The sequence below is a fragment of the Halichoerus grypus genome, chromosome 11 (genome assembly GCF_964656455.1).
Source record: "Halichoerus grypus chromosome 11, mHalGry1.hap1.1, whole genome shotgun sequence".
NCBI lineage: Eukaryota > Metazoa > Chordata > Mammalia > Carnivora > Phocidae > Halichoerus > Halichoerus grypus.
In genome coordinates, this window is record NC_135722.1 from 43,177,405 (window position 1) to 43,204,962 (window position 27,558).

The following is a 27,558-nucleotide window of genomic DNA, read 5'->3' on the forward strand; positions in this document are numbered from 1 at the left end:
GGTTGCTCAGGTGACAATCCCAGGAGTCAATGACAAGTTCTCCCCGGCCCTCAAGCCCTATAGGTCCCACCTGCCCATTCTCTAATCCCCGGCTCCCCTCCCAGTCCCCAGTCCCTCAGTCCCCCAGCAGGAGCCTGCAGGGCTCTCCCAACCAGCTCTCCAGGTGTCGACTGCTGCTCCCTACAATCCATTCTCCATCTAGCAGCCAGTGGTCCCATAAATCACCCCCTACCTCAACCCCAGGAATGTTCCCATTGCTCTCAACTCCTTCATTACGAGCCGGGATCTCCCACCCACCCCTGCCTCATCAGGTATCATCTCCTCCTCCACCCCTGCACTCCAGCTGTTCAGGAGTACGTCCATGCTCCCACCACGGTGGGAGCATGCTTGATTCCTTGTCCTTTTGTAATCAGAAATAACCCATTAATGTAATTAAAATGTCCACACTGAGAGAAGATCAGATCAACTTAGTTAACTTATTTGTTTTATTTGTTTAATATGCTATGTATTTACTTAATTCAGCGAACACTTATTGAATACCAACTGTGTTCCCGGACCTGCCGTCGATGTTATGTAGTCTTTGTTCAATTTCCACACCCGAGCCCAATTGCTTCAAGGTTTACATAAGGGCTTTCATTTTGATTATGGCGTTCCTTAGTACGGGAACATCTGTACTGAGCCTAGCTCTGCTCTGCGACGGGTGAGACTCAGCGGAAATGCAAACACACAACAGAGGAACTCTATTATAATAAACCACCCACTTGGGGGGACAAGGCTTAAGTGGTTCCCATTGCCATCATTTGCCTCGCACTAGAGACAAGTGCAAGTCCAGAACACAAGTGATTTTCACTGCGTTCCCACCGACCACTGGTTCTGAGAGTCCTGCACCAACCCTGTTGTAAACTCTCCCCTGCTACTAACTTCTTGTGTCTGGAGGGTTTGCCGGGCACCTCACTGAGGAGCTTCGGAGTTGGAGCCCAGCGTGAGCAGTTTCTGGGATACCCAGACAAGGGCCCAGCACACTGTGCACCTTGCCTCTGAGAGCTTTCTTGTCTCCTTGTGCACAGTTGAGATAAATGACTCATTTCAAAATCCTCAGGGCAGAATCTGCAAGGAAAACATGTGTTTGTAAGACCTGAACTCTCTAAGTTGGTTATTGATATGAACTCAAGCCAGTTTCCTTTTTTTTACCCAAAAAGACCTGAGTGTACAAGAAAATACTCAGCAAACATCTGACTAATTATGACATGAATGGAGGGAGGTAGTTTAGCACAGTGTTTAAAGCATGGGCTGTAGAGTTCGAGAACACTTGCTCAATATGCTCTTTCCTTCATGCCCTGCCCTTTGCTTCCAGACAAACTCCTACTCATCCATCAACACCCACCTTAAATATCACTTCTGGAAAATTTCCCCAGTGTAATCCATCTGAGTAGGCCGTTCTTTTTTTCTAGGTTCCCAGAGCATGTCTATCACGTCTAGGTTATATATTGCCTTACAAGTATTTGTTTGCTTATATATGTCTCTCCCATTGAATAACAAGGTCCTCCAAGGCCAGAACCATACCTTACTTGGTTTAGCATGAGGTCTGTCATTCATAATAGTGGTCAAATATGCACACTCCATAGTCATTCAGACCCAGGTTTGAATCCTACTCCACTTCTTACTAGCTATTTGACCATGTGAAGTTACATAATCTCTATATACCTCAATTTCCTCATTGAAAAGACACTTACCCATAGGTTGTTGAGAACATTAAATTAGGCATTGCACATAAATGTTCGACATGACAACTGATCATGCTGAAGGACCTTTAACTCTCATTTTTATGATTAACTGCATCAATGTTTGCTGGCCAAACTAATAAATGAATGACCCAAACTTCTGATCACAACCCCTTTACGTCAACGGAAGAAGGCATCATGGATGAAGTGTAGGAGGAGATGTCCTTGACATAGGGTTCACTTTTCCATAAAAATACAGCTAAAAACACCCAGGTATTTTACATGATCACTTGTGAAGGTTGCCTGCTGAGAGAAAATGGCCTAACCTTTCCAAAACGGCTCCCTGAGTTATGGTAAAAATGAAACTCATTTTAAATGCTGAAGGTCTTATAACGTGCATTTCATAGTCTACCTGTTTGGGCAAGTGATTTTCTCTGGGAGCCTGCAAGAGACAGCTTAATTAGTGGTCATTAGAATAGATGCAGCTGATTACACACCACTTGAAAGCATTTCAGGTCTTTTTTTTTTTTTTCTTCATTTTGTAATCTACTCTTATCCTTCCCTGGCAACTTTTCTGCTTACTTCTGATTGAAGTTTAAGAGATAGATACGTTTTCATAAAAATGTATAGCCTGTGATTCTGCCTTGGGCCCTTCACCTTTGCTGAATTATGATATTAGCAGCATCGATTCCTGGAGGACCTACTGTGTGCTGGCCAGAGCGTGCCTAGCGCCACATATAACTTTCTCTCTCCTTTTCCTGCAGCTTATCACCGTCTAACATAGCAGATAACTTGTTCCTTCACTATGTCACTATTGATCATCTGTCTCTCCTGCCTTCCCACCCCTCGCCTCCTAGGAAGGTAAGAGCCCAAGGTCAGGGACCTTTGTTTTGTTTCCTGTATCTTAAGAAATTAGAACAATGCCTGACACACGGCAGATGCTCAATAAACATTTGTTGAATGAACACATCTTCATACAACCCTGAGGTACCAGGTATCACCTTCATTTTGAGGCTAGAAAACTGAGGCCCCAAAATAGAAAATGACAAGCCCAGCATCACACAGTTAATAAGTAGCAGCTGTGACCCTTACAGCTCAGGGTCTGAGCTGTACAGGACTTCGGTATGTCTGACTCTAAATCCTATACTTTCTCCACTGGGGAATGCTTTGTTGGAACACAGGCATCCTCTGGGCTTGGGCTGGCTTGAGATGGGATATAAGATCAGGAGCGCAAGTGATGGTGTTGTCAGATCTAGACAAGGAGACAGGGTCAGTGTGCTGGCCACACAGAGGGGGCTCGGAGCCAGGTGGCAGACCATAACGCTCTCTGGCTCTGTGCTCCAAGAGAACTTTCTGGTCTTCTCAGAACCCCATTGTTACTGTGTGTCAAAAGTTAATAAAATCTCCTCTGCCCCTTACAGACCTTCTAAACTTTCTATGAAGATTCATGATGTGTGAGCAGAGATTCCGGTTCTTTGCAGAAAGGAGCTCTTTAAATGCCAGGTATTATTAAGTATTATTATAACGAACATTTACTGCTGTTCATTCCCTTTGATATTCTGTACAAGGCCCCTCGGTTCCTGGATCTCTCTAGTCAAAAATGAAACCTATGTCATCCCCAGTTCCTTTCCTTTTGTATACTGAGAGTTAAGAAAATATTGGGTGAGTTCCATATTTCCATTCTGGGTGTGGATTTTGATGAATGAGCCAAGTTAAGAGACCATGACCTATTGTGGGAGGTTTGATACCCTCTCCTCTTCACATGGTGTACTTATTGGGCAAGACCTTTTAATTCCATAGCTTTAGCTGCTGGTCACATGGAGATGGCTTGCCAATCAGTATCACCCTCCCCGACTTTGCCTTCCAAACTCTAAACCTGTTTTTGCAACTGCCTTCCACATACCTCCACCGGGTTGCCTGAAAAACATCCCATATCCAGCATGTCCAAAGAGCAACTTATCATCTTATCCCCAGTCCATACACACCTCTCAACTTTTTGTCCAAATGAATGGTATCTGTCATCTTTTACTCCTGTTCAATTCTCTAATCCTCACTGCCCACCTCCAGGCATCCAGCTCTGTCTGTTCCAGATCAGAAATGCCTCACATCTGTTTCCTCCTCTTCATGTCCATAAATACTGTGCTAGTTCAGACCCCAAGCCATTGCTTACCTCCTCCTTGGTCTTTCTGCACGTGGTTTCTTCCCTTCACACAGGGCCACCACAGCTGTCTTTTGACATGACATATCTGATGATGGTACACACTCCAACTCTAGGATCTTCAGAGCTGGTCCCAGGCTCATGCTAACATCATGTGCCCCATCGTGTGCTATCATGTCCTCCCCACCAACTTCACGCATACCCTACATTTCACACCATGGTGGGCTTATTTCTCCATGCCTTCATACTCTCTGTTCCCCTTGTCTGGAATGCCTTTCCCCCTCTTTGCCACCCATCCCATTCACATACATCTTTTAGGTGTCTTCTCTGCTTTTCCAAATCCCTCCAGGTGGAGTAACATTCTTCTCTTCTATAGCCCTCTGTAAATGCCCTCCTAAATTAGTAAGGGTTATCCAGAAAAATAGAACCAATAGGAGATATATATGGGAAGAGATTTATTATAAGGAATTGGCTCATGTTGTATGGAGGTTGAGAGGTCCCACAGTCTGCTGTCTGCATGCTGCGGACTTAAGAAAGCCAAGTAGGGTGACTCATTCTGAGTCTGAAAGCCTGAGAACCAGGAACAGCAAGGACAGAATGAGATAGATGTCCCAGGTTAAGCAATCATGCAGGAAGGGATGAATTCTTTCTTCCTCCAACTTGTTGTTTTATTCAGGCACTCAACAGACTAGCTGATGCCCACCCACATTGGGAAGGGCAGTCTGCCTTACTAAGTGCACCAATTGAATGTTAATTTCATCTGGAAATATCCTCCTCACAGACACACCCAGAAATAACATTTAGCCAAATACCTGGGCAGCTTGCGTTCCAGTCAAGTTGACACATAAAATTAACCATCACACCTTTCAAAACAATTCTAGTAATAGCAGTTCTATAGCACAGGCTTTACGACAGGCACTTTTCTGGCCTCTTTATATACTCACCTAATCTTTGCAACAACCAGAGGGTAATTATTATCTTAATCCTCATTTTATGGATCAAGAGCCTGAGACCAGAGTTAAGTCCCTTGTCCAACGTCACCCAGCTAGGAAACAGAATTGCCCATTCTGACAGAGAGTCTGTGCCAGAGTCCATGCACTTGACCACTCCCCTTTCTGTCCCCCACTGAGAGGTTTATGTTCCTGTCTAGACTGTAAGTTTCTTTGTTTCTCCAACTCAAAACCTGGATAATTATCATTAACACCTATTCCTCAAGCTTTGGGGAAGCAGTAGCAAAGCTTAGAAAGTGGATACAGATGTAGATGATAAAATACTAATGGAATAGTAAGCTATTATGATTATCACCCTCAACCACTGCAGCAACTCTCCTGACCATCATTGACCCTTCCATCCCATCCTCCTCTTTGCCATGAGGTTAGTCTTCTAGAACAGAGATGAAATAATATCATTCTGCTGCCTAAAGTCCTGCAGGGACTCTGTATTGTCTAAAGGATGCTATCTAGGCTCTTTTTTTTTTTAAAGGTTTTATTTATTTGAGAGAGAGAACACAAGTGAGGGGTGGGGGGAAGGGCAGGGGGAGGGAGAGGGATGGGGAAAGAATCTCCAGCAGACTCCCCGCTGAGCAAGGAGCTGGACGTGGGGGCTCCATCTTAGGACCCTGGGATCATGACGTGAGCGGAAATCAAGGGTCAGGCACTTAACAGACTGAGCCCCCCCAGGCGCCCCTATCCAAGCTCTTTATCTAGAAATATTGGCCTTTCCTAACCTGGCCCTGCTATGCCCTGCAGTATTTTCTCTACTATTCCCTTGCAGGTAACTTACACTCTGCATAAAAAATCAACAGTCATTTTCTGAACACACTCATGACCGAGTCCCTCCCATGTTGTTGCCCAGTCTGTTCCTATAACTTGAAATTCCCTCTCTCTTTACCTATTCAATGAACAGCTACTCATCTAGTAAGACTCTATGATACCTCTCTGCGAAGCCTTCCCTGACATCCTCAGACAGGATTCGGTCCATTTCCTTTATGCTGCCACAGTGCCTGGGACACAGTGTGTCACCTATCACCCCACCAAAAAGGAAGTATCACTAATTCAATGCAATTCAATTAATTTTTGTAGCCAGGTGTCAGCTGGGCGTCCCTCGTTCACGGATCCATGAGTCCCCAAGGGCTGCCATAACAAAGCTATACCAACTGGGTGGCTCAAAACAACAAAAACCATTGTCTCAAAGTTCTGGGGCCAGATGTCTGAAATCACGGTGTCGGTAGGGCCATGCTCCCTCTGACAGGTCTAGGGGAGGGTCCTTCTTTCCTCTTACACTTCTGGTGTCCATCGGCACTCCCTGATGTTCCATGGCTTGTAGACGCATCACTCCAATCCCAAGGTCATCCTCCATGGTCATCACATCATCTCCCTTCTGCACATGCCTGTCTCTGTCCAACTTTCCCTTTTTTATAGGAACACCTTTTTACAGGGTGGGTTAGGGCCCACCCTAATGATCTCATTTTAACTTCATTACTTCTGTAAAGACCGTATTTTCAAATAAGGTTACATCCTGAGGTACTAGGGGTTAGGACTTCAACCTATATTTTTTGAGGGGACATAATTCACCTCATAACCATGGGAAATTGTGCTTCATCCAGAAACGAATTTTTGACCCTCAGGCAGTCTGAAGTCTTCCACCAAAGTTCTGTGATCCTCGTGGCTTACTTCCTGCTGTTTCTCCCTATCTCGTCTCCTGTGTTTAGACTATTTCAGTTCCCATACACAGCCCTCATAATTGCATGCCTTCAATATTTTCAACAACTAATCCAACAAAATCAGGAATTCCAAGCATTTAGCAACTTCCCTTCAGATGGAAAGATCTCATCAAGCACCTGTCATATTTTTCACTCCATCTTTTTCCAGAACCTTGGCCAACTTCCAACCCAGGATCTTTCCAAGAGATCTTCTTCAGTGCCTCCAGCTCTCTGGAAGACACCGTCCAGTTCCCGCTCCCACCCCTACGTGGATTGCTTCCTTCACTGGGACCACCCCTGGCAAACCAGGCTGGCTTCCCCAGGATTCTAGCAAAGAAAAATTGTCTCCACTTGTTGCATTTTTATTGATCACTGATATGCTGGCATTAAGTTAGATGCTGGTGATACAACAGAAAGCAAATAGATATCCCCTGTCTACATGGGTGTACAGTCTGCTGGGGAAGATAGATATTAAGAGTATAGCTGCAAGTGCAATGAGTATGATGACAGAAGGGCGTGTAGAACCACAATAACAGTGCTGCAGCTTTCTAATGAGGATATACTGTGTGCCAGGCACTGTTCTAGACTCTGAGAAATTCTCATGGAGCTTACATCCTAATGGGAGACACAGACAATAAAAATGTCAGGTAGTAGTAAATGCTATAAAGGAAAATCAATCAGGATAAGGGGATAAAGCAGTCTGGGGCTGTATTGGTTAGGATGAGGTTCAATTGCACAGAACAGGCAAAATAAATAAGGATGGCTTAATATGAGGTTTGTTTGTTTCTCTGAAATGAAGAAATACAGAGGTAGGCAGTCCAGCACTTTTAGAATAGTTTCCAGGCTCCCTTGTTCTTCTCTGTCATTTTTAATGGGTCTTATATCTTCTGGATTCCTTCATCATTCAAAATGGCTGCAAGAGCTCCATCCATCACATCTGAGGCCAAGAAATGAAGCTGGAGAACAGGAGTGAGGGCAAATAGAAGGCACCTCTCAGCTAAGTCTCCTCTTTTAAGGCTATTTGCCAGAAACCTCACCCAACCTGTTCCTCTTACATTTTAATAGCCACCCCTAAATGTAAGGGAGACTGGCAAATGCAATCCATCAGCTGTGTACGATGCTATCCAGAATATAACCAGAGTTGATTCATAAGGAAGAAGGAAAAATGGTTTTGGATAGACAACTCACCATATCTACTGGGGCCCATCAAAGACTTTCCAGAAAAAGGAGGCTTAGGCTAGCAGCCAAAAAATGAGTAAGAGTGCCCAGACCAGGAGGAGATCAAGGGGAAGAACACTGCTGCAGGGAAAGGAACAAAAGCCCTGATGGTTCGGCTGGGTCCAAGTTTATCTTTGTTCTGCTATGTCCAGCTCAGAACCGGGCACAGTGCTCATCTCAAGAAATATTTATTAACTAAATATTGGCCTCAGATTGAGTGCTTACATCAGCCAACATGTAATCTCTGCCACAAGAGGAATGCCCCCCAGAGTCTCTCAGTTATTTCCATTCTGCCTAGAGCAAAACAGATGACCCTTGGTGTCTAGCCACAGACAGGGCTGTGCACACAGGTACCCAGAAATCAAAATAGGAAGCACGTATTGCAATAAAACCTGACCATAACTTCCGAATGAATCAGAAACAGTGCTTCACAGACCAATGCATCTCACACATTAAGTACCCTTTGTTGTTTATAGCTGTAAAATCTGCTGAGGTTGAGTTTAAGGTAAGGGAATAAGAAGAAACCTGCCCAGCCCTTCCTGTTGATGAAATTCCAATGGAGCCTAGTTCTCAGGTTCAGTGACTATTGAGCCAAGTCTAGAAGGTCTAACACTGGGCCGATCTCTACTCTGCTGGCAGACCTGGAAAGGTTGGATGGAGCAGCACAGAGAGCAGACCAAATGAATACGCCTTGCTCAGAGCCTGGCACATGCTAGATCTTCAATAAATATCAGCTCCCCGAATGGCTGGGGCATTTGAGAAAGGGTGTGTAGAAGTATGACATTTGATTAAGTCATAAAGGGTAAGTAGAGGTTCTTGCAAGGGTGGGAAGAAGGGACAGACATGTGGGATGAAAGGATCAGTGCATGCAAAGGGAGAGGGGTATGAACAGCAAAACTCAAGCAGTTCAAATAGTCCCAGGGGAGGGTGGAGGTAGGAGATGAGTCTGTTACGATGCCTTGTGCAGGGCAGGGCTAAGATGTTTGCACTTTCTCCAGTGGGTAACAGGGAACTTTTGAAGAATTCTGAGCAGGGAAGGGACATGATCAGAGTCACAGGGTCATTCATCCCTCTCCTCCCCAATCAGTGCTCCGATGCAAGCCTTCCCTATAATCACAATATTGCTTCCATTGATTTACCTTTCTCTGTTCCTTCACCCCAAGACCTTTCCTCTCACTCTCCCAACTCCTGACCCTGTTACGGATATATCAACATCCGTGTAGGCATACCTCCCAACACCTTTGCCCTCCCAGCTTTGATGACCTTGGCCTTGGGCCATTCTCTTTAGCCATCTATTGCCAGAGCCACATCAAGGACCTTTTCCACCTTGAGAAACTCAAAGCCCAGGTTTTCCCTTCCTTTGCCAACCTTTGAGCAGCTAGAGGAATCTAACCACACTGCTCAATGCTCCTCAGTGATTCCCAAGGCATTGCTAATAAAAATCCAAACTCCTTCCTGTGGCTTTCTGGACTCCACATGTTCCGGCCCCTGACTACTTCTCCAATCACATCTTGGGCCACCCTCCTCCTCACCTTCCATCTTCCTTCCTTAGACTACACTCACACCTCCACCCTCATCATATCAGACTTCTCAAATGAATTCTCATCCCTTGTTGTCCCCACTTTCCATTTCCCACTCACTCCTCAAGCCACGAAATGTGGCTTCATCCCCCACCAATCCACTGCTGCTCCTCTCTCCAAGGTTATATTTATAAATTGACAAATCACATGGGTCCAGGTGGCCACCCTTGCCTTGAAACTCACTCCTCCCAGACATGGTCTCCACAATGTTACTTTCTCTTTCTTTTCTCACTTCTGTGTTATTTCTTAGTCTTTGTGATTTTCTCTTCCTCTGTCTACTATTTCAGTGTTGGTCTTGTCCAGAGTTCTGCCTTCAGTCCCCTTCTATTCCCACTCTGCACTCTTCCTTAAGCATCTGATCCCTGTCTATGGCTTCCCCTCCCCCCCATCAGATGACCCCCACAGGCACCTCAACTCCACTGAGTGCAAATTGAGTTCACCACCTCCCATTCCCACCCCTTGTCAAGACCCATTTCACACCATCCAAGGAAATAACCCACCCTTATCCTTCCATTTGCCCAAGCTGGAAACCTGGGAGTCAATTTAGGTTACTCTTACTCCCTCATCCTCTGCCAATGATTAATCACTATATGTGAGTGAGTCTAGCTCTTTTTTTTTTTTCAGAATTTTATTTTATTTAAATTCAATTAATTAATATATAGTGTATCATTAGTTTCAGAAGTAGAGTTCAGTTATTCATCAGTTGCATATAACACCCAGTGCTCATTACATCATGTGCCCCCCTTAATGTCCATCACCCAGTTACCCCATCCCCCCACATACCTCCCCTCCAGCAACCCTCAGTTTGTTTCCTATAGTTAAGAGTCTCTTATGGTTTCTTCCTCTCTGATTTTGTCTTATTTTATTTTTCCCTCCCTTCCCCTAGTTAGTCTAGCTTCTAAGTGTGTCAGATCTCTGCTTTCCCCCGTCCCTAATTCAGTCTCTCCTCATTTCTCTTTCAAACTGTTAACCTGCCTGATTGTTATATTCTCTGCTTTTGTTTTTAATTTCTCATCTTCACTGGACTATGAGGGACCACATCTTAATAAATTTCTTATCCTCTGGGTCTGCCTTAGTGCTGACACATAGTATTTACTTATAGTAGGTGTTTCTGACTGTATGAATGAAGTGAGTACCTGAATGTGTGAATAAAAAAGGAACAAATGAGACAAGGCACTTGACACTGTCCAGCTCAAAATAATATGTTTACAATATTAAAATTCACAGATCACTGGGGTGCCTGGATGGCTCAGTTGGTTGAACGACCGATTCTTGATTTTGGCTCTGGTCCTGATCTCAGGGTTATGAGATGGAGCCCCACATCAAGCTCCATGCTCAGCAGGGAGTCAGCTTGAGACTCTCTCTCCCTCTGCCCTTCCGCCCCCAAAGTAAGTAAATAAATCTTTAAAATTCACAGATCATTTGAACAACAACCCTATGAAATGCTTATTATTATTCCTTAACTTCTCTGGTTAAATAATTTGACCAAAACCATAGAATTAGTGAGTCACAGGGTTAGTCTGTGGAAAAGCCTGGATTTGAACCTGTGGGTCCAAGTTTTAAACTTTCCACCAAATTATAGAGCTTTGCTCAGTGACTGTATTCTTTTTAAGTCCTTCCATAAAGCTGGTATTAGCCAAATTGATTATCTACTCTACTTAGCAGCACTGTTTCTAAATGACACATTTTTGCCCTCAGAAAATGAAATGTATTCATTTTTTCAAAGCACAAAAATTTGTCTTCATTGTTGTTGTTCCAGAGAATGTGTGATCATGTACAATTTCAGGCAGAGATTTTAGGTCTGGTATGTATATTCAAAATTTAGTACCACTCACCAAGGGCAGGACGATTTATATACTCCTCTGTGGCTTGAGACATTCACTTCCTTGATGATTCTGGCATCACTTAGAAAGGCTGAAATAGATAAAACATCACCCAAATAGAGTTAATATCCTGCACCATGTTGCCCCAAGCCTCCCTGTCCTCCCATATTCCCTATCTCAGTGAGTAGCCACCCATTTCCCAGGCCAGAAACCTGGTCATCATCTGAGTCCTTCTGATTCCTCCCTTTGTTCACCTAACCAAGCACCAAGCCAATCCATTCCACCTCGTCAGTGTCCCATGGGTCTGTTATCTCTCCATTCCAATGATGACAGCCTTCACTTGGGCATCCACATAAATCTTACCTGCATGAGGAATTAGCCCCCTGACACCTCTGCCCACTTCCAGTTTTGCACACACCAAGCCACCATCCACACTCTAACCCAACTCATGATTCAGGTAGGCAAATCTGCTCGGTCAGGTTTCTGCCTTTAAACTTCCAGTGTCTTCCCGTTTGCCTCAAGATTAAGTCTGAAGTCTTCATCATGGCACACAAGGCCCACATGGCCACCACCAATCTCCCCACTTTCTACCTCTCGATTCTGAACTTGTTCTCTCTTCCTCTGCACATTGCACTTACTGGTCCTTCCCTCCCTCGCTTCAACTTAACCACCTCCAACCAGCCCTTCAAATCACAGCTTACGCATCCTCTGCTCCCAGTATCTGTGGCTCCCACAATCTGGGTTAGATGCCTTCGTCTACCATGGAAGCCATAACACCTTCCCATACACTATTGTGATGTCTCTTTGCTCTTCTATCCTTCACCACCACACTCCTTACTCGGTGAGCTCTGGGACAACCTGGGATGTATCTTGTTCTTCTCTCTGCCTCTAGCTCCTGAGCCAGTGGATGCTCATAAGCTTGTTGAATAAATGAATTTCTGTCCTCACCTCTCTCAACTCCTCCTTTCCCCCAACCTGTGGAGGAGACACAAGTAAAATACCCAACATGGTCAATGTTATAAGAATCATAACAGAGTTGTGTAATAAGGTACCCTGGGAGAAAGGAGAAGGGAACCATAGCAGCTTCGGATGTCTCAGTGGAAGGCATGGCAGATACAGGTCTGAAACATTAACTTTTTGAAAAATAGCAAATGGAAAGAATATCCAAACTTCCAGCCCTGAAGATCAGCTTAAGAATAATTCATAACACCAGACCGTGGTCCTTATGCTTTTTCCATATAAGGACCCCTTCTAATATTAAAAAGTTTAGATGTAACAGCATGTAACAGCAGTTGTTGCAAAAAATCCTAAAGCTCCTCTAAGTTCAGTAAGGATTTTAAGACTCTGATTGCATGCATTACAATGCCATTTACAAAAATTCCCAAACTAGCAGTACATTCATGTGAAAGGTGCCCACAGACTGTGCCTACTATGTAGGGTATGGATTTGTGGACCCCCTGTAAAAACTTTACAGCTCCTCTTTTACAGGAGCCCACAATTTTGACCCACTGATGCTAATGCCAGCCCTTTACGCCCCTGCTACCATTTCCCCCTGGATTTGGACCGACTCAAGAAACTCACTGACATGGAAGACATGGTTGGAAAATGGAGACCTAACTGACAAGACCCTCATAACTAAGTGTTTCTATTCAGGCATTAAAAGGTTAATTCAAAGTATAAGAACTTGTATTTTAACCCAGAATGAGCAGATTAAATATTTTCCTTTAGGCAACGAATCATGGGGTCACTCTACTGGAAAACCTGCTTTGCTGCCACATGATGAGATGAGAAGACCATCTATTCCAGCGAGCATGGATCACTTTGTTAATCCCTCAAGGCATGGCCCGTTGGTTGCCTGGGGCTCACACTGAGCCTACTCCAGTTATTCAAGTGCACCCTTTGCTCTCACCACTTTTAGGTCCTGTTTTCAGCAGCCATGTTCAACCAGGACACGGTAAACAATCCCCCCACAGTGCTTTGCTCATACCTTAATTATGACATCTTATTCATTCTTTTTTAAAAGGATTTTTTAATTCATTTATTGTTAGAGAGAGAGAGAGAGTGTGAGCAGTGGGAGTGGCAGAGGGAGAGTGAGAGGGAGAGAAGCGACTCCCCACTAAGTGCGGAGCCTGCCATGGGGCTCAATCTCACGACCCTGAGATCATGACCTGAGCTGAAACCAAGAATTTGACGTTTCACTGACTGACCCACCCAGTCATTCTTTTTTTAGAGTAACTTATTTGCACCTATTTCAAATTCAAATGATCCACAAGTTTATATTTAAAAAAAAAAAAAGTTTCCCACATCACTGCTTGATCCCATTTCCCAAATATAACCACAGATAATAATATAACACAGTCTTTTGTTCTGTTTGGCTTATTAAAAAGAAAAACACATAAACCATACCATACATACTGTTCTACAACCTGATTTTTCCTTTTTGTTTCCTCTTTTACAATTTTTTTTACTTTTTTAAAAAAAGATTTTATTTATTTATTTATTTTGAGAGAGAATGAGAGAACATAAGCCAGGGGAGGAGCAGAGGGAGAGGGAGAGAGAGAATCTCAAGCAGGCTCCCCACTGAGTGCAGAGCCCGACTTGGGGCTCGATCTCATGACCATGAGATCATGACCCAAGCCTAAATCAAGAGTCAGATGCTCAACAGACTGAGCCACCCTGGTGGCCCCCCTTTTTTTTACTTTTTATTATGGAAATCTTCAAACCAATACATAAATACAGAGAGCAGCATAATGAATCCCATACACCTATGACCAAGCTTCAACAAATATCCACAGTTTGTCAATTTTGTTTTATTTATCTCTTCTCCACATCAGAACTTTTTGTTTTGTTTTTTTTTTCTGGAATATCCTAGCAATTCCCAGACATTGTATTATTTCACCATAATATTTTGTTATGTATTCCTACCACGTAAAATCTTTTAAAAACATAACCATTTTGCCATTATCATATCTCAAAACAATAATCTCTTAATAATTGTCTATTTTCTATTTTCTTTGATTGTCCTTAAAATTTTTTTAACCTTTGGTTTATTTGAATTAACATCCAAATAAAGTCCATAACTGGTTGATATGTCTCAGTTCCCTTTAATTCATAATAGTTACAATAATTATATCTCCACTCCCTCTTTTAGGCTATTTATATGAGGGCTTTTGTCCTGTAGAATTTCCCACCATCTGGATTTGGCTGATTACACACTCAGAATATCATTCCACATTCTATTCTCCCTGTTTCCTGTAACCTCCTCAATAGAACTAAACTCTTGATTAGATTCAGATGCCATTATTTGGGCTGGAATATTTGATAGGTGGGGCTGAATGCTTCCTATTTGATCATACTGGGAGGCACATTGTAACTGAATGTTCCATGGATGTCAGTGTTATCAGCTGATCAACCAATACAGCTTCCCATTAACCTGACACCTGCTCATTTTAGTACCTATCAATGACCACTATCTAGATGCATTAATTTATTAGGGCTTGGTTACATACAGGTAATCATTCCTTCTGCATTTGTTAGTTAAAATTCTTTTGTAAAGAATTAGTTTCCCTCCTAGACCAATTCAATGACTTAGAAACATGGTGTGTACAAACAAGAATAAATGTTCTCTTTATTACCAATTTCCAGAAGGACGACTTGGCATCATAGTAATTTCCAAAGGTGATTAATGAGTTAATTTCTTTTTTTGCAGTATCATGGTGAACCCCTAGATTTTTATATTTTTGATGTTCTTCAATCCATTGCAGTTGTTATTCTCATTGATACTCATGTTTTCTCATCTTTAGCCATTGGAGCCCCTCCAGGTTGCCCCTGAATTTAGAAAAAACAACGAAGTCTTTACAGGTCCTGCTTTCTAGTACACAAGAGGTGGCAAGCCCATCTTATCTATTTCTTGCTGTGGATTTAGAATCAGTGATTACTTCAAGGAGCCCTTATGTTTTTAATAGAAAATGGTATTTAGATACCACGATATAGGTGCTAGTGGGTACTCCTTGCTACTAGGTAGTAATGGATTTCAGACCTTTTCAGTGGACAAAGCTAAGAAATGTGTAATTTTTACAGTTATAAAAATAAGTAAGGAGCTTATACTATTTCCACTGATTTGCTTCTTTGTTTAACAATATATTAGATATCTTTCCATGTCAGTGATGCAGATCCACATTATCTTAGTAACTGTATATTATCCATAATATGATTATAATATGTCCTATTTAGGATGGTTTCTAATTTTTCACTATTATAAATATTGCTGTAATTAACATCATGAACTTACATCCTTGCCCACTTGTGCAAATATTCGGTAGATATCTAAAAGTGGAATCAGCACCTGAAAAGTATGAATCCAAAGGGCTTCATCAATTTAAAATCCCACTATTAGTATCAGAGAGAGTATTTTTAGTGATTGAACACTACCTGCTTTCCTGATCCCTGTTTTTGAAGGCCTAAATCCTAGGCCTGGTACATAGTAGGAACATACTAGTTATGTGTTGACCCAGACTGAGAGAGTCAAGGCCCACAGAAGTATATGTAAAAAAGAAAAAGTCTAGGCTAATGCCTCTGTAACAACTCCAAGGGACACTTGGGAAAGTTCTACGCCTCTTGTCCAAGGAGAATGACATGAAGCAGGCCTAAGCCCAACCCACAGACTGGAGCCAAGTTTGGTTGAATCTAGCCTGGATCAACTAACCCCCATCTGACTCACAGATGCATGAGAGAGAATAAATTATTATTTTAAGCCACATGAACTTGGGGTGATTTGCTGTATTTTATTATTACCTTATTCTTGGTAATCTTGGTATTAATATTGGTATTATTGGTATTATTACCTTATTCTATAATAATATTTTATTTTATTATTACCTTATTCATCATAAAGATGTCAATTCTACTCAAGAAAATGTATGCACATTTAATGCAATCCCAACAAAATATACTGAGAAGGGTTATTATTAGCTAAATGAGATTTTCTATAACTGAAATTGTAGATGACACCAAAATGAAAAGGGAGAGAGACCAGAGAAGTGAGAGTAGTGTATTAAGGTTCTTGTCTTGCTCAGGAAAAAGAAGCGTAATAAGTACGGCTCCTAGTAAGTTTGGAGAAACAGAAGAGCAAAATTAAATGTACAATTTTCAAACCAGCCAAAGAAGATTCTATCCATCCAATGAAAGAAGGAAAAGGGTAGGTAATCCTGATAAGTGACATAGTGGAAATTGCAGGGTAAGGACCAATGACCTCCAAAAACTCACTCATCAATGAAAACAACAAGAATACTAGCAAAAAAACTATCAAGGACTTAAATATAAGAGGTCAAACTATAAAACTCTTAAAAGAAAACAGAAGAAAAGCTTCATGACCTTGGATTTATAAGGATTTCTCAGATACAACCCCAAAAGCACAGGCAACAAGAGAAAAAACTAGATAGGCTGGACTTCAGGAAAATTTTAAAAACTTATGTGCCTCATAGACACTATGAACAAAGGCAACCAATGGAATGGGAGACAATATTTGCAAATCATATATCTGTTAAGGGATTAATATTCAGATTATATAAAGAACTCTTACAACTCAACAACAAGAATAAGAACAACAAAATTCAATCAAAGTGGGCAAAGGGTTTGAAAAGACATTTCTCCAAAGAAGATAACAGAAGTTGCCAGGAGCTGGGGGGAGGAGAGAATAGGGAGTTATTCTCTAATGGATACAGAGTTTCTGTTTGGGATGATCAAAAAAGTTCTGGAAACAGATAGCAGTGATGGCTGTACAACATTGTGAATGTACTTCATGCCAATGAATTGTATACTTAACAAGTGTTAAATGGTAGATTTTATGTTATATTTTACCATAATAAAAAAATTGAAAGGAAACAAAAAACAATGTATCTACTCTTTTATTTCTACTAGAAAACCAACCCAGTGGCAATGAGCATCCCTACTACCCAGACTGTGGTTTCTAAATATCACTTGCCATTGAAAAAAAATCAAGTCTCTGTGTAGTGATGGCTGATTTCAGGTCTGGGACAGTGAAGGTGCAGTATGAGCCTGGAACATCTTGACACACTAGAAAGCAAAGGAAGCTCTCAAAGACTATGAAAAATATCCAGGAAAAGGATTCAGGAGCCAACCTGAAGAAGCTCCCACTGGCCAAGGATGGGACAATAATTACAATGGTTTGAAACACATTAAATATTTTAAATTCGAAATTTCATAATGATACCCCAAAAGATGAACAAAGAAGAAAAAACCTACTAGTCACCTTGGAGAATGCTAGAGATCAACCACATTATTTTGGACACTAGGTAAGAACGTTGCTTTTATTTTATATTTCAGGATTATCAGGATTTAAACTGTCCTTCGGAGTGACACTTGATAAAGGGAAGAGTCTTTCTATAGAAGTACTCTAGTTAATGCATGATGAAGAAATGAGAGAAGGAGGAGGAAGAAGGGAGGGGAGGAAAAAGTATGAGAGAAAGAAAGAAAGAAAAAGTATGAGGCTAAAAGAAGAAAATACAGAAGCTTATCTTTGTGACTTTATTTCTTAAATAAGAACCTTAAACCACAAACCATAGGGGGATGTGGGAGTTCTACATTTAACTATATTATAATCAGGCAATTTTCAACAATAGCCACCATAGACACAGTTAAGATGGAGTCAAATTAGGATAAGATATTTATACTTCCTCTATAGTTAACAAGATACTAATGTTCAGGACATGTAGGAATTCCTGCAAATCTGCCTGAAAAGGGAGACCCTCAGGAAAAATGGCTGGTAACAACAGGCAATAAACAGAACGGGAACCCAAAGGATAATAAGCCTGTGAAGGTCAATTTCACTAGACTTCAAAGAAATGCAAATTAAAGCAAATTTGTAAAAAGTAGGAAGCTGGATAATATCAAGTGCTGGAGAGGCTGTGGGGAAAATAGGGAATCTTCACAGCCAGTAAGAGCCTAACCTGGTGAAGCCATTTGGGAGAGTGATCAGCAGTGCAGTACTCAAAATTCTGGATTTTAAACCTCAAAGTCTCACATAGCACCACTGATTTCTGCCTGTGTTCCTTGTAACACTGTTTGAGAAAGCAAGGAATTGGTAACAACCTAGGTTTCCTTCGCCAAAGAAATGTAGACATTAGTGATGGAATACCACGCAGGTCAGAAAATAATGAGCCAGATTTACACATTACAATGTGGCGTGCTCCCACAAACATTATGTCATGAAAAAAAAGGAAATATAGTGAGATTTATAGTCCAATAAAGGCGATGTATATTAGATATAAGCACACAATCATTTCATTCTACTTTTCTTTAAAAGATTTTATTTATTTGAGTGAGTGTGTGTGCACGTGAGCAGGCGGCGGGTGGAGGGGGCAGAGGGGGAAGCAGACTCCCCACTCAGCAGGAAGCCCAATGCGAGCCCAGGACCCTGGGATCATGACCTGAGCTGAAGACAGATGCTTAACCAACTGAGCCACCCAGGTGCCCCTCATTCTACTTTTCAAGGATACATATACACACATGAGCTAGCACATTGCTCAACTTCAGGGTTACCATTCACATAGTTTCCCATGTGAATGGTACTCTCTGGAGCACAACTGCAGACCACACCATGAATGGTGCCCCCTGGAGGTGTGCAACATGACACCCCTGAATATGTAAGGTGGTTTGGAAGGTCGTGGATTAAATACACTAGAATAATAGCTGATGGTGGGAGGAAGAAGCGAAATGGGGGTGGGACTGCGGGACGAAGGGAAACATGAAGTAAAACAAGAAGAAAAGGGCCCTTGCACAACCAGAGGGTGGCGGTGTGACCTGAATGAAGAGACAGGATCCATTTACTTCTGTGGTTCGAAGGCAGGGGAGGGTGAGACTTGGAGAGTGGTCTTGAGCTGGATAACCAACAATCTGATAAATTCTGCTAAGAAATGTGGATTTTATCCTGAAAGCTATGGGGAATCCTGGAGGTGTCTGAGACAGAAAAAAATTGTCAAGGGAATGGAGGAGAGGGGCAGAGGCTGGGGCAGCGGTTCTTCAAAGCCATCCATGCTTGGGCTACACGTGTTCAGGGACGTGAGTGTGGCCCCAGATGCCCCAAATCAAGTGTGCATGCCTAACTCCACAGGCACGGAAGTCCTCAGAAGGCCCAACATTCCCTCCCTTGACACCACCACCCCCCTTTTCTTCATGTGCCCAGTCTCAACCGGAAATGAGGTGTGGTTAAAAATGCTGGGGGTTGGGGGGGCAGTTTCAGCACAGCCATGGTTGGTACCACCGTCCAGATGTGACTGTGAATAGCACACAGCTGATGGCCGAGGAGTCCCCATTGCTGACTATCCACCTGTGCCCTTAGGGCACTCAGGTAAAAATTCCACGCTGATACATAGGGCGTTAATTTGCGGGGAGAAATTTTTTTTTCCACGGCAAGGACTTCATCTCTGACAGATAGACGCCCAGATATTTACACAGGAATTTCTCCTCCTATATCTTTGCCTAAATCCCCACCTAATAGATGTTTACTGGCTCCATGATTTTGAGAGTCACTCCACCTTCCTGGTGGAAATACTTGGACAAGACTTGATCATCTCTGAGGCCCTTCCAGTGCCAACATTCTAGAACATGTGAGGAATCTCTTCTCCCGACACGCTGACCCCTTCATGGGTACGACGTGCCTGGTGTATGGAGCAAAATGGGCACAGGTTTTAGAGTCAGGCTAGGGTTAAAGTCCTGCTTCTGCTACTTACCAGCTCGATGGCCTTAGTGTCTTTATCTGTAAAAATTGGAGGTTAGGGTGGTGCCTGGGGGGCTCAGTAGATTAAGCGTCTGCCTTCGGCTCAGGTCATGATCCCAGGGTCCTGGGATTGAGCCCCGCATCGGGCTCCCTGCTCGGCGGGGAGCCTGCTTCTCCCTCTCCTTCTGCCCCTTCCCACTGCTCATGCTCTCTGTCTCTCTTATATAAATAAAGTATTTTTTAAAAATTGGGAGGTTAGAGAGTTCTATCTCACAAGATGAATGCAGAGGAAATGCATGTGACAATACTCAGCACAAAGATCTGGCGTTTGGAAAGTACTCAGCAAAAAATAGTTTCTCCTCGTCCTCCTTTCTTTCTGTTTAGGACAATCCATTTCACAAACATTTCCACACAGGAAATTTTACAAATTTTCATGGCCAAATTTTCCCTTTCCAAGAATTTAAAGAAGAGCTCAGGTGTTATTTCATAGGTAGAAAGAAATTCCTGGAAAAGTCAAAACTGTTCTTTAGAGGCTGTTAATAGTGGGCTAATGTATTTATTTTATTTTGATTTAATTTTTAATAGGAGTGGGTAGGGAGAAGCACAAAATCAAATACATGTTATAACATCATCTTCTAAGAATAACCTTTTCTCATGGACTAAAGATGAAAAAAAGTTAAAGAACATTTACTTTTTATAAATCTGTTTCTCTTACGTGTTAATTCTCCTGCTCTTGCTCATGTGGAGTTTCTGCCCTCCTGTTCAGATTGTTGGCAAGCTCTGATAGGAGACAAGATCGCTATTACAAAGCAGGTGCTCCGGGAAGACAAGGAAAACAGGAAGGAGAGAAAGCACCACATCCTCTTAACACTTCTGGTCAGACAATCCACATTTCGGTTGTAAGGTTATTTTAAGCCAGTGGTTGCCAGCCCTGCATTCCAAGAGCCACAAAGTACTAATTAATTAATTCTGGTTAAAATGTTTTCTTAACAAAATGTAGTATCTAATGAAAGCCAAGGTGTGGGGAAATAGGCCCCATCACCCATAGCAGGTTGTTATTAGAACAAATCTTTCGAAAAGCAATTTGGCAATTAAATATCAAGTCCTTAAATGTTTGTACTCTCTGACCTGGGAAGTCTCTTTCCATTTTACTGGGGAAAATGTACACATGCCCAAAGAAGCCTATCACAGCATTATGTTATAACAGTAAAAAAATATCGGGGACAACCTACTTACATGAGAAGAGTTACAGGCACAATGGAGCATCCAACAGACGGGTGGAGCCTTTACAAGGTCAAAACCTGAGCATAAAAGCATCTATACAATCTCATTTAAATTATTTTCTTAAAAAAGAACCAAAATATGAAACCTTCACAATTCAAAAGTTCAGGAAGGAAAATATGTCAAATGTTAGCAGTGATAAGGATCTTGAGTGACTTTTCTCTTTTTACTGTTGCTATTTTCAGGTTCATCCTAAGGACCATAGTATATAACTTGTCTAATTAGCAAATTATCATCATCACGTTTTATAAGCAAACACACAGAGATACCAGAGGAAATCTTTCAGGTTTGGGAGATGGCTGAGAAAGAGATACTTAAGATCAAAGCCATGATACATTCTATCAGTTTCCAACAAGGATGGGGCCTCGTCTTGTCCTCCGCGGGCTTGCCGGTTCCTCCCCAGGATTTCTGTTCTGCTCAGACACCAGGAGACGGGTCACTTCTCCCAGGGGCTCTGACATCCTTAGTGCTGAGGCTTTCACCTCGATGTATTCATTCTCATTCTTAGCGCCAGGATGATTACTTTTTAAGTGAAATGATGTTTTTTCAACATCTAGAATCTATTAGGCACTTTCTAGGCACAGGTGTTGTGTTGGTCCTTTTTATATCCATACTCCGCCTCTCTCAGGCTTGCGAAAGCTCTTAGTAAAAGGAGCTATTGTCTCCTTTCTATTTTGGCACCCCTTCACCCCCCCCCCCCCCCCCGCCTTTCTCCTTTCTCCTACCCACACAGAGAGTGCCTTTTGGGGACATAATTGATTTGGATGAAAGGAGAAATGGGCAGACTGGGCTGCCGTTTGTTATAAACAGAGCCTCCACGCTGCCTGAAGAGTTGACTGGAGAAGCATCTTCAGGTGGACAGGACAGGAAGGTTCTGGAAAGAGGGCGCTAGAGAATCCCACAGGCCTTCTCCCTGTGATGTGGCTTAATTTGCTTTACAGGCTTCAGGCATATTTGCTGATGTCAGCAGCCTGTCAGAGTTTAAAATAATAATAGTGAAAAGGAAAACAGCCCCTTTCTGCCAGGCCGTCCTGTTCTGCCAACTTCTGTGTTCTCTTTTGAGTTAATAAACATCTAAGAACCACCTCCCCTACCACTCTGGGGGACCAAAAAAAAAAAAAAAAAGGCACAATAATTTTAAAACCACCAGGTCAGCCCATTGCCAGCATAAATCATTCAGACAAGTATCGTTTGTCACACTCTAATGAGGATTTTACCTCTGCCTCAAAAGGGAAGCTATCATTAGGCTTTGTGTTTACCAGATCAAATGATCATCTAGGGACAGTGGCTTTTCTTTCGGTCCCCTCCTCATTTTAATCATGCTCAAGACCAAATGCATAGATGTTTTCTGCATCCGACGAAACTAAAAAACCATAATTATGCCAGCTAATGTCTTTTGAAAACATCAGTTAAGAAAACGGCCATTTCATTCCCATTTTACTTGAAAATCTGAAATATCCACGTGTGCTGTAATAGCATGGGGGGTGGGGAGAGGAGGGTTGTCTCCAAAAAGGAGATAGCTCAAATGGTTTGAGGGGGTCAGGTGGGCAGGTCCCGGTTAGCAACAGCAGACAGAGAATCTCTCGAAGGAAAGACATTTCTTGATAAAGCAAGACCTTTTAAGTTATCTTCACATGTGGTGTTGAAACTGGAGCCAGCCCCTCCATGGTTAAGCTGATACCAGGCTTCTGCAGCAGGCTGGTACCACACACACACCCCATTGTTAATACCTCCTCAGGACAGATTAGATCCCACATTCCTCAGAAGTCCTGAGCTCCAGAGGGAACAGGGCCAACAGGCTCCTTCCACGGGGCAACAACTAGCTACAACTGATAACTTTTCATTGAAATAACTGGAACAATTACACTGGGTCCCCACCAGGGCTCCATCACCAGCTATTAAGAGAGAGGGGTTGCACTCAAATCTCCGGGTGCGTGCAAAGGCATGAGCCAGACAAGAATAATTCAAGTCACCTTTAAGCTCACTTTTCTATGCATTTATCTGTGGCTACATGCCCTGGTTAATCAAATTGCTCACCCAAGGTGTACTATTAGATTGTTTTATTTTATGTTTTCTTTTGGGGGCCTTATCTAGTAAACGTTGATATTTGCACTCTCAATTTAGGCTTGGACAAGTAACTAATTAATCTCTGACCAAAGCTACTGAAGTTAGACTTGGGTTGGGGTCAAAATACCTTGAGGTCATGGTTGGTTTTAATCATATAGCTTAGTTCAAAAGCTGAACACTAACAAAGATCTTTGCTTTCAAGTCTCCGTTTCAACCAGAGTGCTCATTAAATAGCAACTTTAGTTGCACTTCACTTGAATTCTGCAACTTCCCTTTTATTTTTCTTGGAGTAACAGTGATTCAGTGGATGAAGCGACAACATGAATGAAAAGAAAGGACAGCAGAGGTCCCTTTGCAGGGGCAAATCCCAAAGGGTCTCGATTAAACAGTAACCAGGGATTATGTCTGCCAGGCTTCTCTATCTCAAAAGTGTTATGTTTGGCTTTTGTAATAATAAAAGGTTATTTTAGGGAAAGGATTCTATTTTAACACATACTGTATTTGCAAGGAGGAAATGCAGGGTTAGACTTCCATACAGCTCAGCCTTTGAAAGAAAATAAAAGATGAGCAGTTTAGCAGAGGGGTAATTCCCCAGTCTGCAGAAAGGTAAAGAGCCAGGATTTGGGTGCCTGCGGGTTTTATCAGAGATGTAAGTAAGGCTGAGACCAACACCAGCACTCCTCTTTGGCTAGTTTTAACACGTTCACAGTCACAATTAACATTCAAGGAATTTCCTTTTCATCCAAGAGTTTCTTTTAAAAGCACTTTGCGCCACAAACTAAAGTTCTAGCTGCCATCAGTCCTTCCCATACGGAAGATTGCTGAAATCTTCATAATACTTTTTTTCTTTTTTCTTTTTTCTTTTTTCTTTTTTTTTTGAAAATGGGTTCGGACCACGTCAGTTTCCCTGGGGCTTTTGTTTTCCAGTACAGGTGGTTCTCACCACCTCCCTCCTTCCTTCCCCAGAAAGAGCTTGGAATGGAGACCTGGCCTCCCTGTCCCGCACCCCTCTATACTCACTGGGGAACCAGAGGAGCGCCCTCGCAGGACAGGTGTCCCCAGCCCCCCGCCCCCGCCCGCCCGGTGGGAGCGCTGCTACCTGGCAGGGCTCCCCGGCCCACCCCCAGGCTGGTTTCAAGTCCCTGAGCCGGCCATGCCAGTGCTTTCTGCGAGGAAGGGAGAAGGGTCGTCCCCCTCTCCCACCCTGCTCCTCTTACACAAGAGATTCGCACACAGGCACTGAGTCCGAGTCCTGGCTGTGCATAGAGCTCAGCCCGGTATCCGAGTCCTCGTCGTTGCCAGGACAGCTCTTGGCCAGTCCGCGGGCCTGATCCACCCACACCTCGGCGCAGCCCTGGGGCCGGGGTTCCCGGGAGGGTCCGCCAGAGCCGAGAGTCCCATCGGGCGCTACCGTCAGCTCCAACGTGTGCAAAGTCTGGAGAAGGCCCTGCAGCTCGCACTCCTTGTTGTCCCACTGCTGCTGGCTGTAATCCAAATCCGACTTGACGGCCTCCAGGTCCGTGTTGAGCCGGAGCCCGATGTAGAGGCTGGTGCTGAGCTGCGTCCTGACCCGCTCCTGCTCCAGCAGCAGCTCGCCGTCGAGGCCGCCGTCAGGCTCCAGGGGCTCCTCCCGCGCCGCGAGCTCCTCCTGGCGCCTCCGCATCCACCTCTGGTTCAGCTCCTCCTGAATCTCGGCGGAGAGGCGCTCGAGCAACTCCTCCTGCTGGGCTCGCTGCTCCTGCAGGCGCAGCAGGTCGTCGCACCGCCGGGCCAGCTCCTCCAGCGCGGCCGCCTGCGCCTCGCCGTCCGGGGGAGCCGCAGCCGCCTCCGGCTCCTCTCCCGGGCTGGGCCCGTCGACCTCGATGCCGGCGCCCACCAAGTAAGTGTCCTGCACGTAGTTGACTCCGTGTCGCCGCACGCGGTCCAGGTGCACCTTGGCCTCATAGCGATCGATCTCGCGATCCAGCTCCCGGAGCCGCTGCACCTGCTGACGGATGGTGTGGTCCTGTGAGAGCACCAAATGCACCAGCGTCTCCATGCGCTCCACCGCTGCGCTCTCCGTGGCCCGCGGCGAAGACGAACACGACGAGGCGGTGGACGACGAAGCGGACGAACAGGGCGACGACGGCTGCTGCTGGCGCCGCCGGTTGAGCTTGGCCAGCTTGCGGAAGGCCTTGCGCACCACCCGCCGCTGCTTCTCCTGGGTCAGAGCCAGGCTGGGCCGCGCCGGGACCCCCCGGGCCGAGCAGGGGCGCTCGCGACTGAGTACCACGCGCGCCTCGGCGCTGCGGGGGCCCGCGTTGGGTAGTGACGCCTCGCTGCGCACCAGCACGAAGCGCACATTCTCTTGCTCGTCGCCCCAGGCGGCCCAGAGGCGCAAGATGCGCGTCTTGTTCGGCAGGATGCGCTCAAAGCCCCGCCACTTCTCCACGATGCAATAGCACTGCGGGGGCCCGCACAGCATGCCTTGCGGCAGCGCCTCGTCGTCGTCCTCGTCGTCCTCGTCCAGGAGTTCCCGCAGCTCCTCCCGGCCTGGCGAGTCGCCGGCCGCCCCCCGCCGCCGGCCCCGCCGCTGCCTCCGTCGCCGCCGGCAGCCGTCCTCCAACAGCACCCGCACCACGTCCGAGCAGGTGGTGCGGCGAGAGAGACCAGACACCAGCTTCTCCTCCTGGCAGATCCACACCGAGATCTTCTTCTCCGAAGGATCCATGGCGCAACCGGGACGCAGGTGGCGGGTCGGGCTGGGCCCCGGCGGGGCGGCGGGGGCGGCGGGCAGCCCAGCAGCTCTGCGACGGTTTAGGAGCCTGGGAGCCTCTCCCGGTCAGCACTGGCCCTTCTGGCCGGTTGCGCACGGAACCGGCCGCGGCGCTCGGCCCGGACGGCGCGCTCTCCCGGGGCAGTGCGCCCGGGATCCGGCTCTCGCCTCTCTGGCTCTGCCCAAGGTTCCCGGGGCCTCCAGGCTTTGCTCCTCCCCACGTGGCTCCTCCCCCGCCCGCCCCCAGCGCCCAGAACTGCGGCCGGAGCGCGGGAGGCGCAGCGCCCAGAGAGCCGCCCCTCGCAGCCTCGCCGCTCCCCGAGCGCCCAGTCCAAGCGCTCTCTCCCGCTGCCCGCGGCGGGAATCTCGGCCCCTTCCGCGGACGCGCCGCACGGTTTCGCGTCGGCACGAGGGAGGACTCGGAGACCCTTCTGCTCAAGGGCTGGAGCCCGTGCCTAGGCGGGGATCAGCACTGCGTCTCCCTCGGCCCGCTGGCTTCCCTCCTTGCGTGTAGAGCTAGCTGTACGCACCTTGACTTTATCACCTTTCGCGGCGCCCCACCCCCCCCCCCCGGTCCTTCAAGGCCGCGCCGTCTGGGGAGTGTCTTTTGCGCAGACGAGGAAACCAAGATGCGCAGCGTCTCTAACAGAGACGCTCCGACCGCAGCGCGTGACCTCCAGCTGGGAGCTGTAAGCGCCGCGTGCCTGGAACGCGGAAGGCTTTCCCCCCCTGCTCATCAGGAAGCAATATTTACACATTTAAGGAGAAGTAGATGGGCCGTGAGCTCCTCGAGCAAGTGTAGAGATGGAGAGGTCTAGGCGTGAGTGGGATCTTCAGAGACCGCTCCAGGTTCCCCGCATGGTCAATGTCGGTGGCTCCCCACATAGCCTTGGCTTCGCACAGCCTTCTTGGCCGGAGGCGCCTAATTCTAGCAAGATTTCGGGGCCTAAACCCCAGTCACGAGCTCTTTAGGAGAGCCTCCCACCTTCAGGACCGTGACAGTTTCTGGCATATCCAGTATCCAGATGTGGTCAAGAAGAGAAAAGAAACAAGTTTCACAGCCCCAGAAATCCAAGACCATGGTGTAAATGAACTTTTTTCATCCTCACATGTTGGTGATGATCGTCTTTTGGTTGCCAGACTTGCCCTCAGCCTGTCCTTGTAAGCACAGGTCTGATGAGGTCACTCCCTTACTGCAAGACCTTGGATGGCTGCCGTTGCCTCCTGAATAAAGTGCTTGTATTCATTCACTCATTCACTCGGTAAATACTGAGTACCCACTGGCTCCAGACACAGTGCTAGGGATTTGGTGATGAACATATCACAGTCTTGGCCCTCAAGGAGTTCACAATCTAGCGAAGAGCCCAGCTGAGTAAACGTGACCAACACAGGGTCTCCTGGGCTCTGATAAGGGAAGTATGAGGTGCTAGGGGAATGCTGGAGTAGTATCTACCCAGCCCGAGAAAGCCAAGGAAGACTCCCCCGGCGAGGTGGCATCTTAGGCAAGGCCAAAATCA

At 45.2% G+C, this 27,558-nt stretch overlaps 1 protein-coding gene across 2 annotated transcripts; it reads right to left on the reverse strand.

Annotated features, from left to right (window-relative positions):
* Positions 1–531: 531 nt before the first annotated feature.
* Positions 532–27,558, reverse strand: LOC118532947 (ras association domain-containing protein 10). Of its 2 annotated transcripts, XR_004915964.2 has the most exons (3): positions 24,504–27,558; positions 11,214–11,292; positions 532–1,107 (listed from the first exon to the last, which is right to left on the reverse strand). XR_004915964.2 is itself a non-coding variant. In XM_078058385.1 (1 exon), the coding sequence occupies exon 1, from the start codon at positions 25,994–25,996 to the stop codon at positions 24,500–24,502; it is 1,497 nt and encodes a 498-aa protein (XP_077914511.1). In that variant the 5' UTR covers positions 25,997–27,558; the 3' UTR covers positions 24,375–24,499. The 2 variants fall into 2 exon arrangements, 1 of the variants encoding a protein (XP_077914511.1); XM_078058385.1 differs by lacking the exons at positions 532–1,107; positions 11,214–11,292 and having other exon boundaries at positions 24,375–27,558.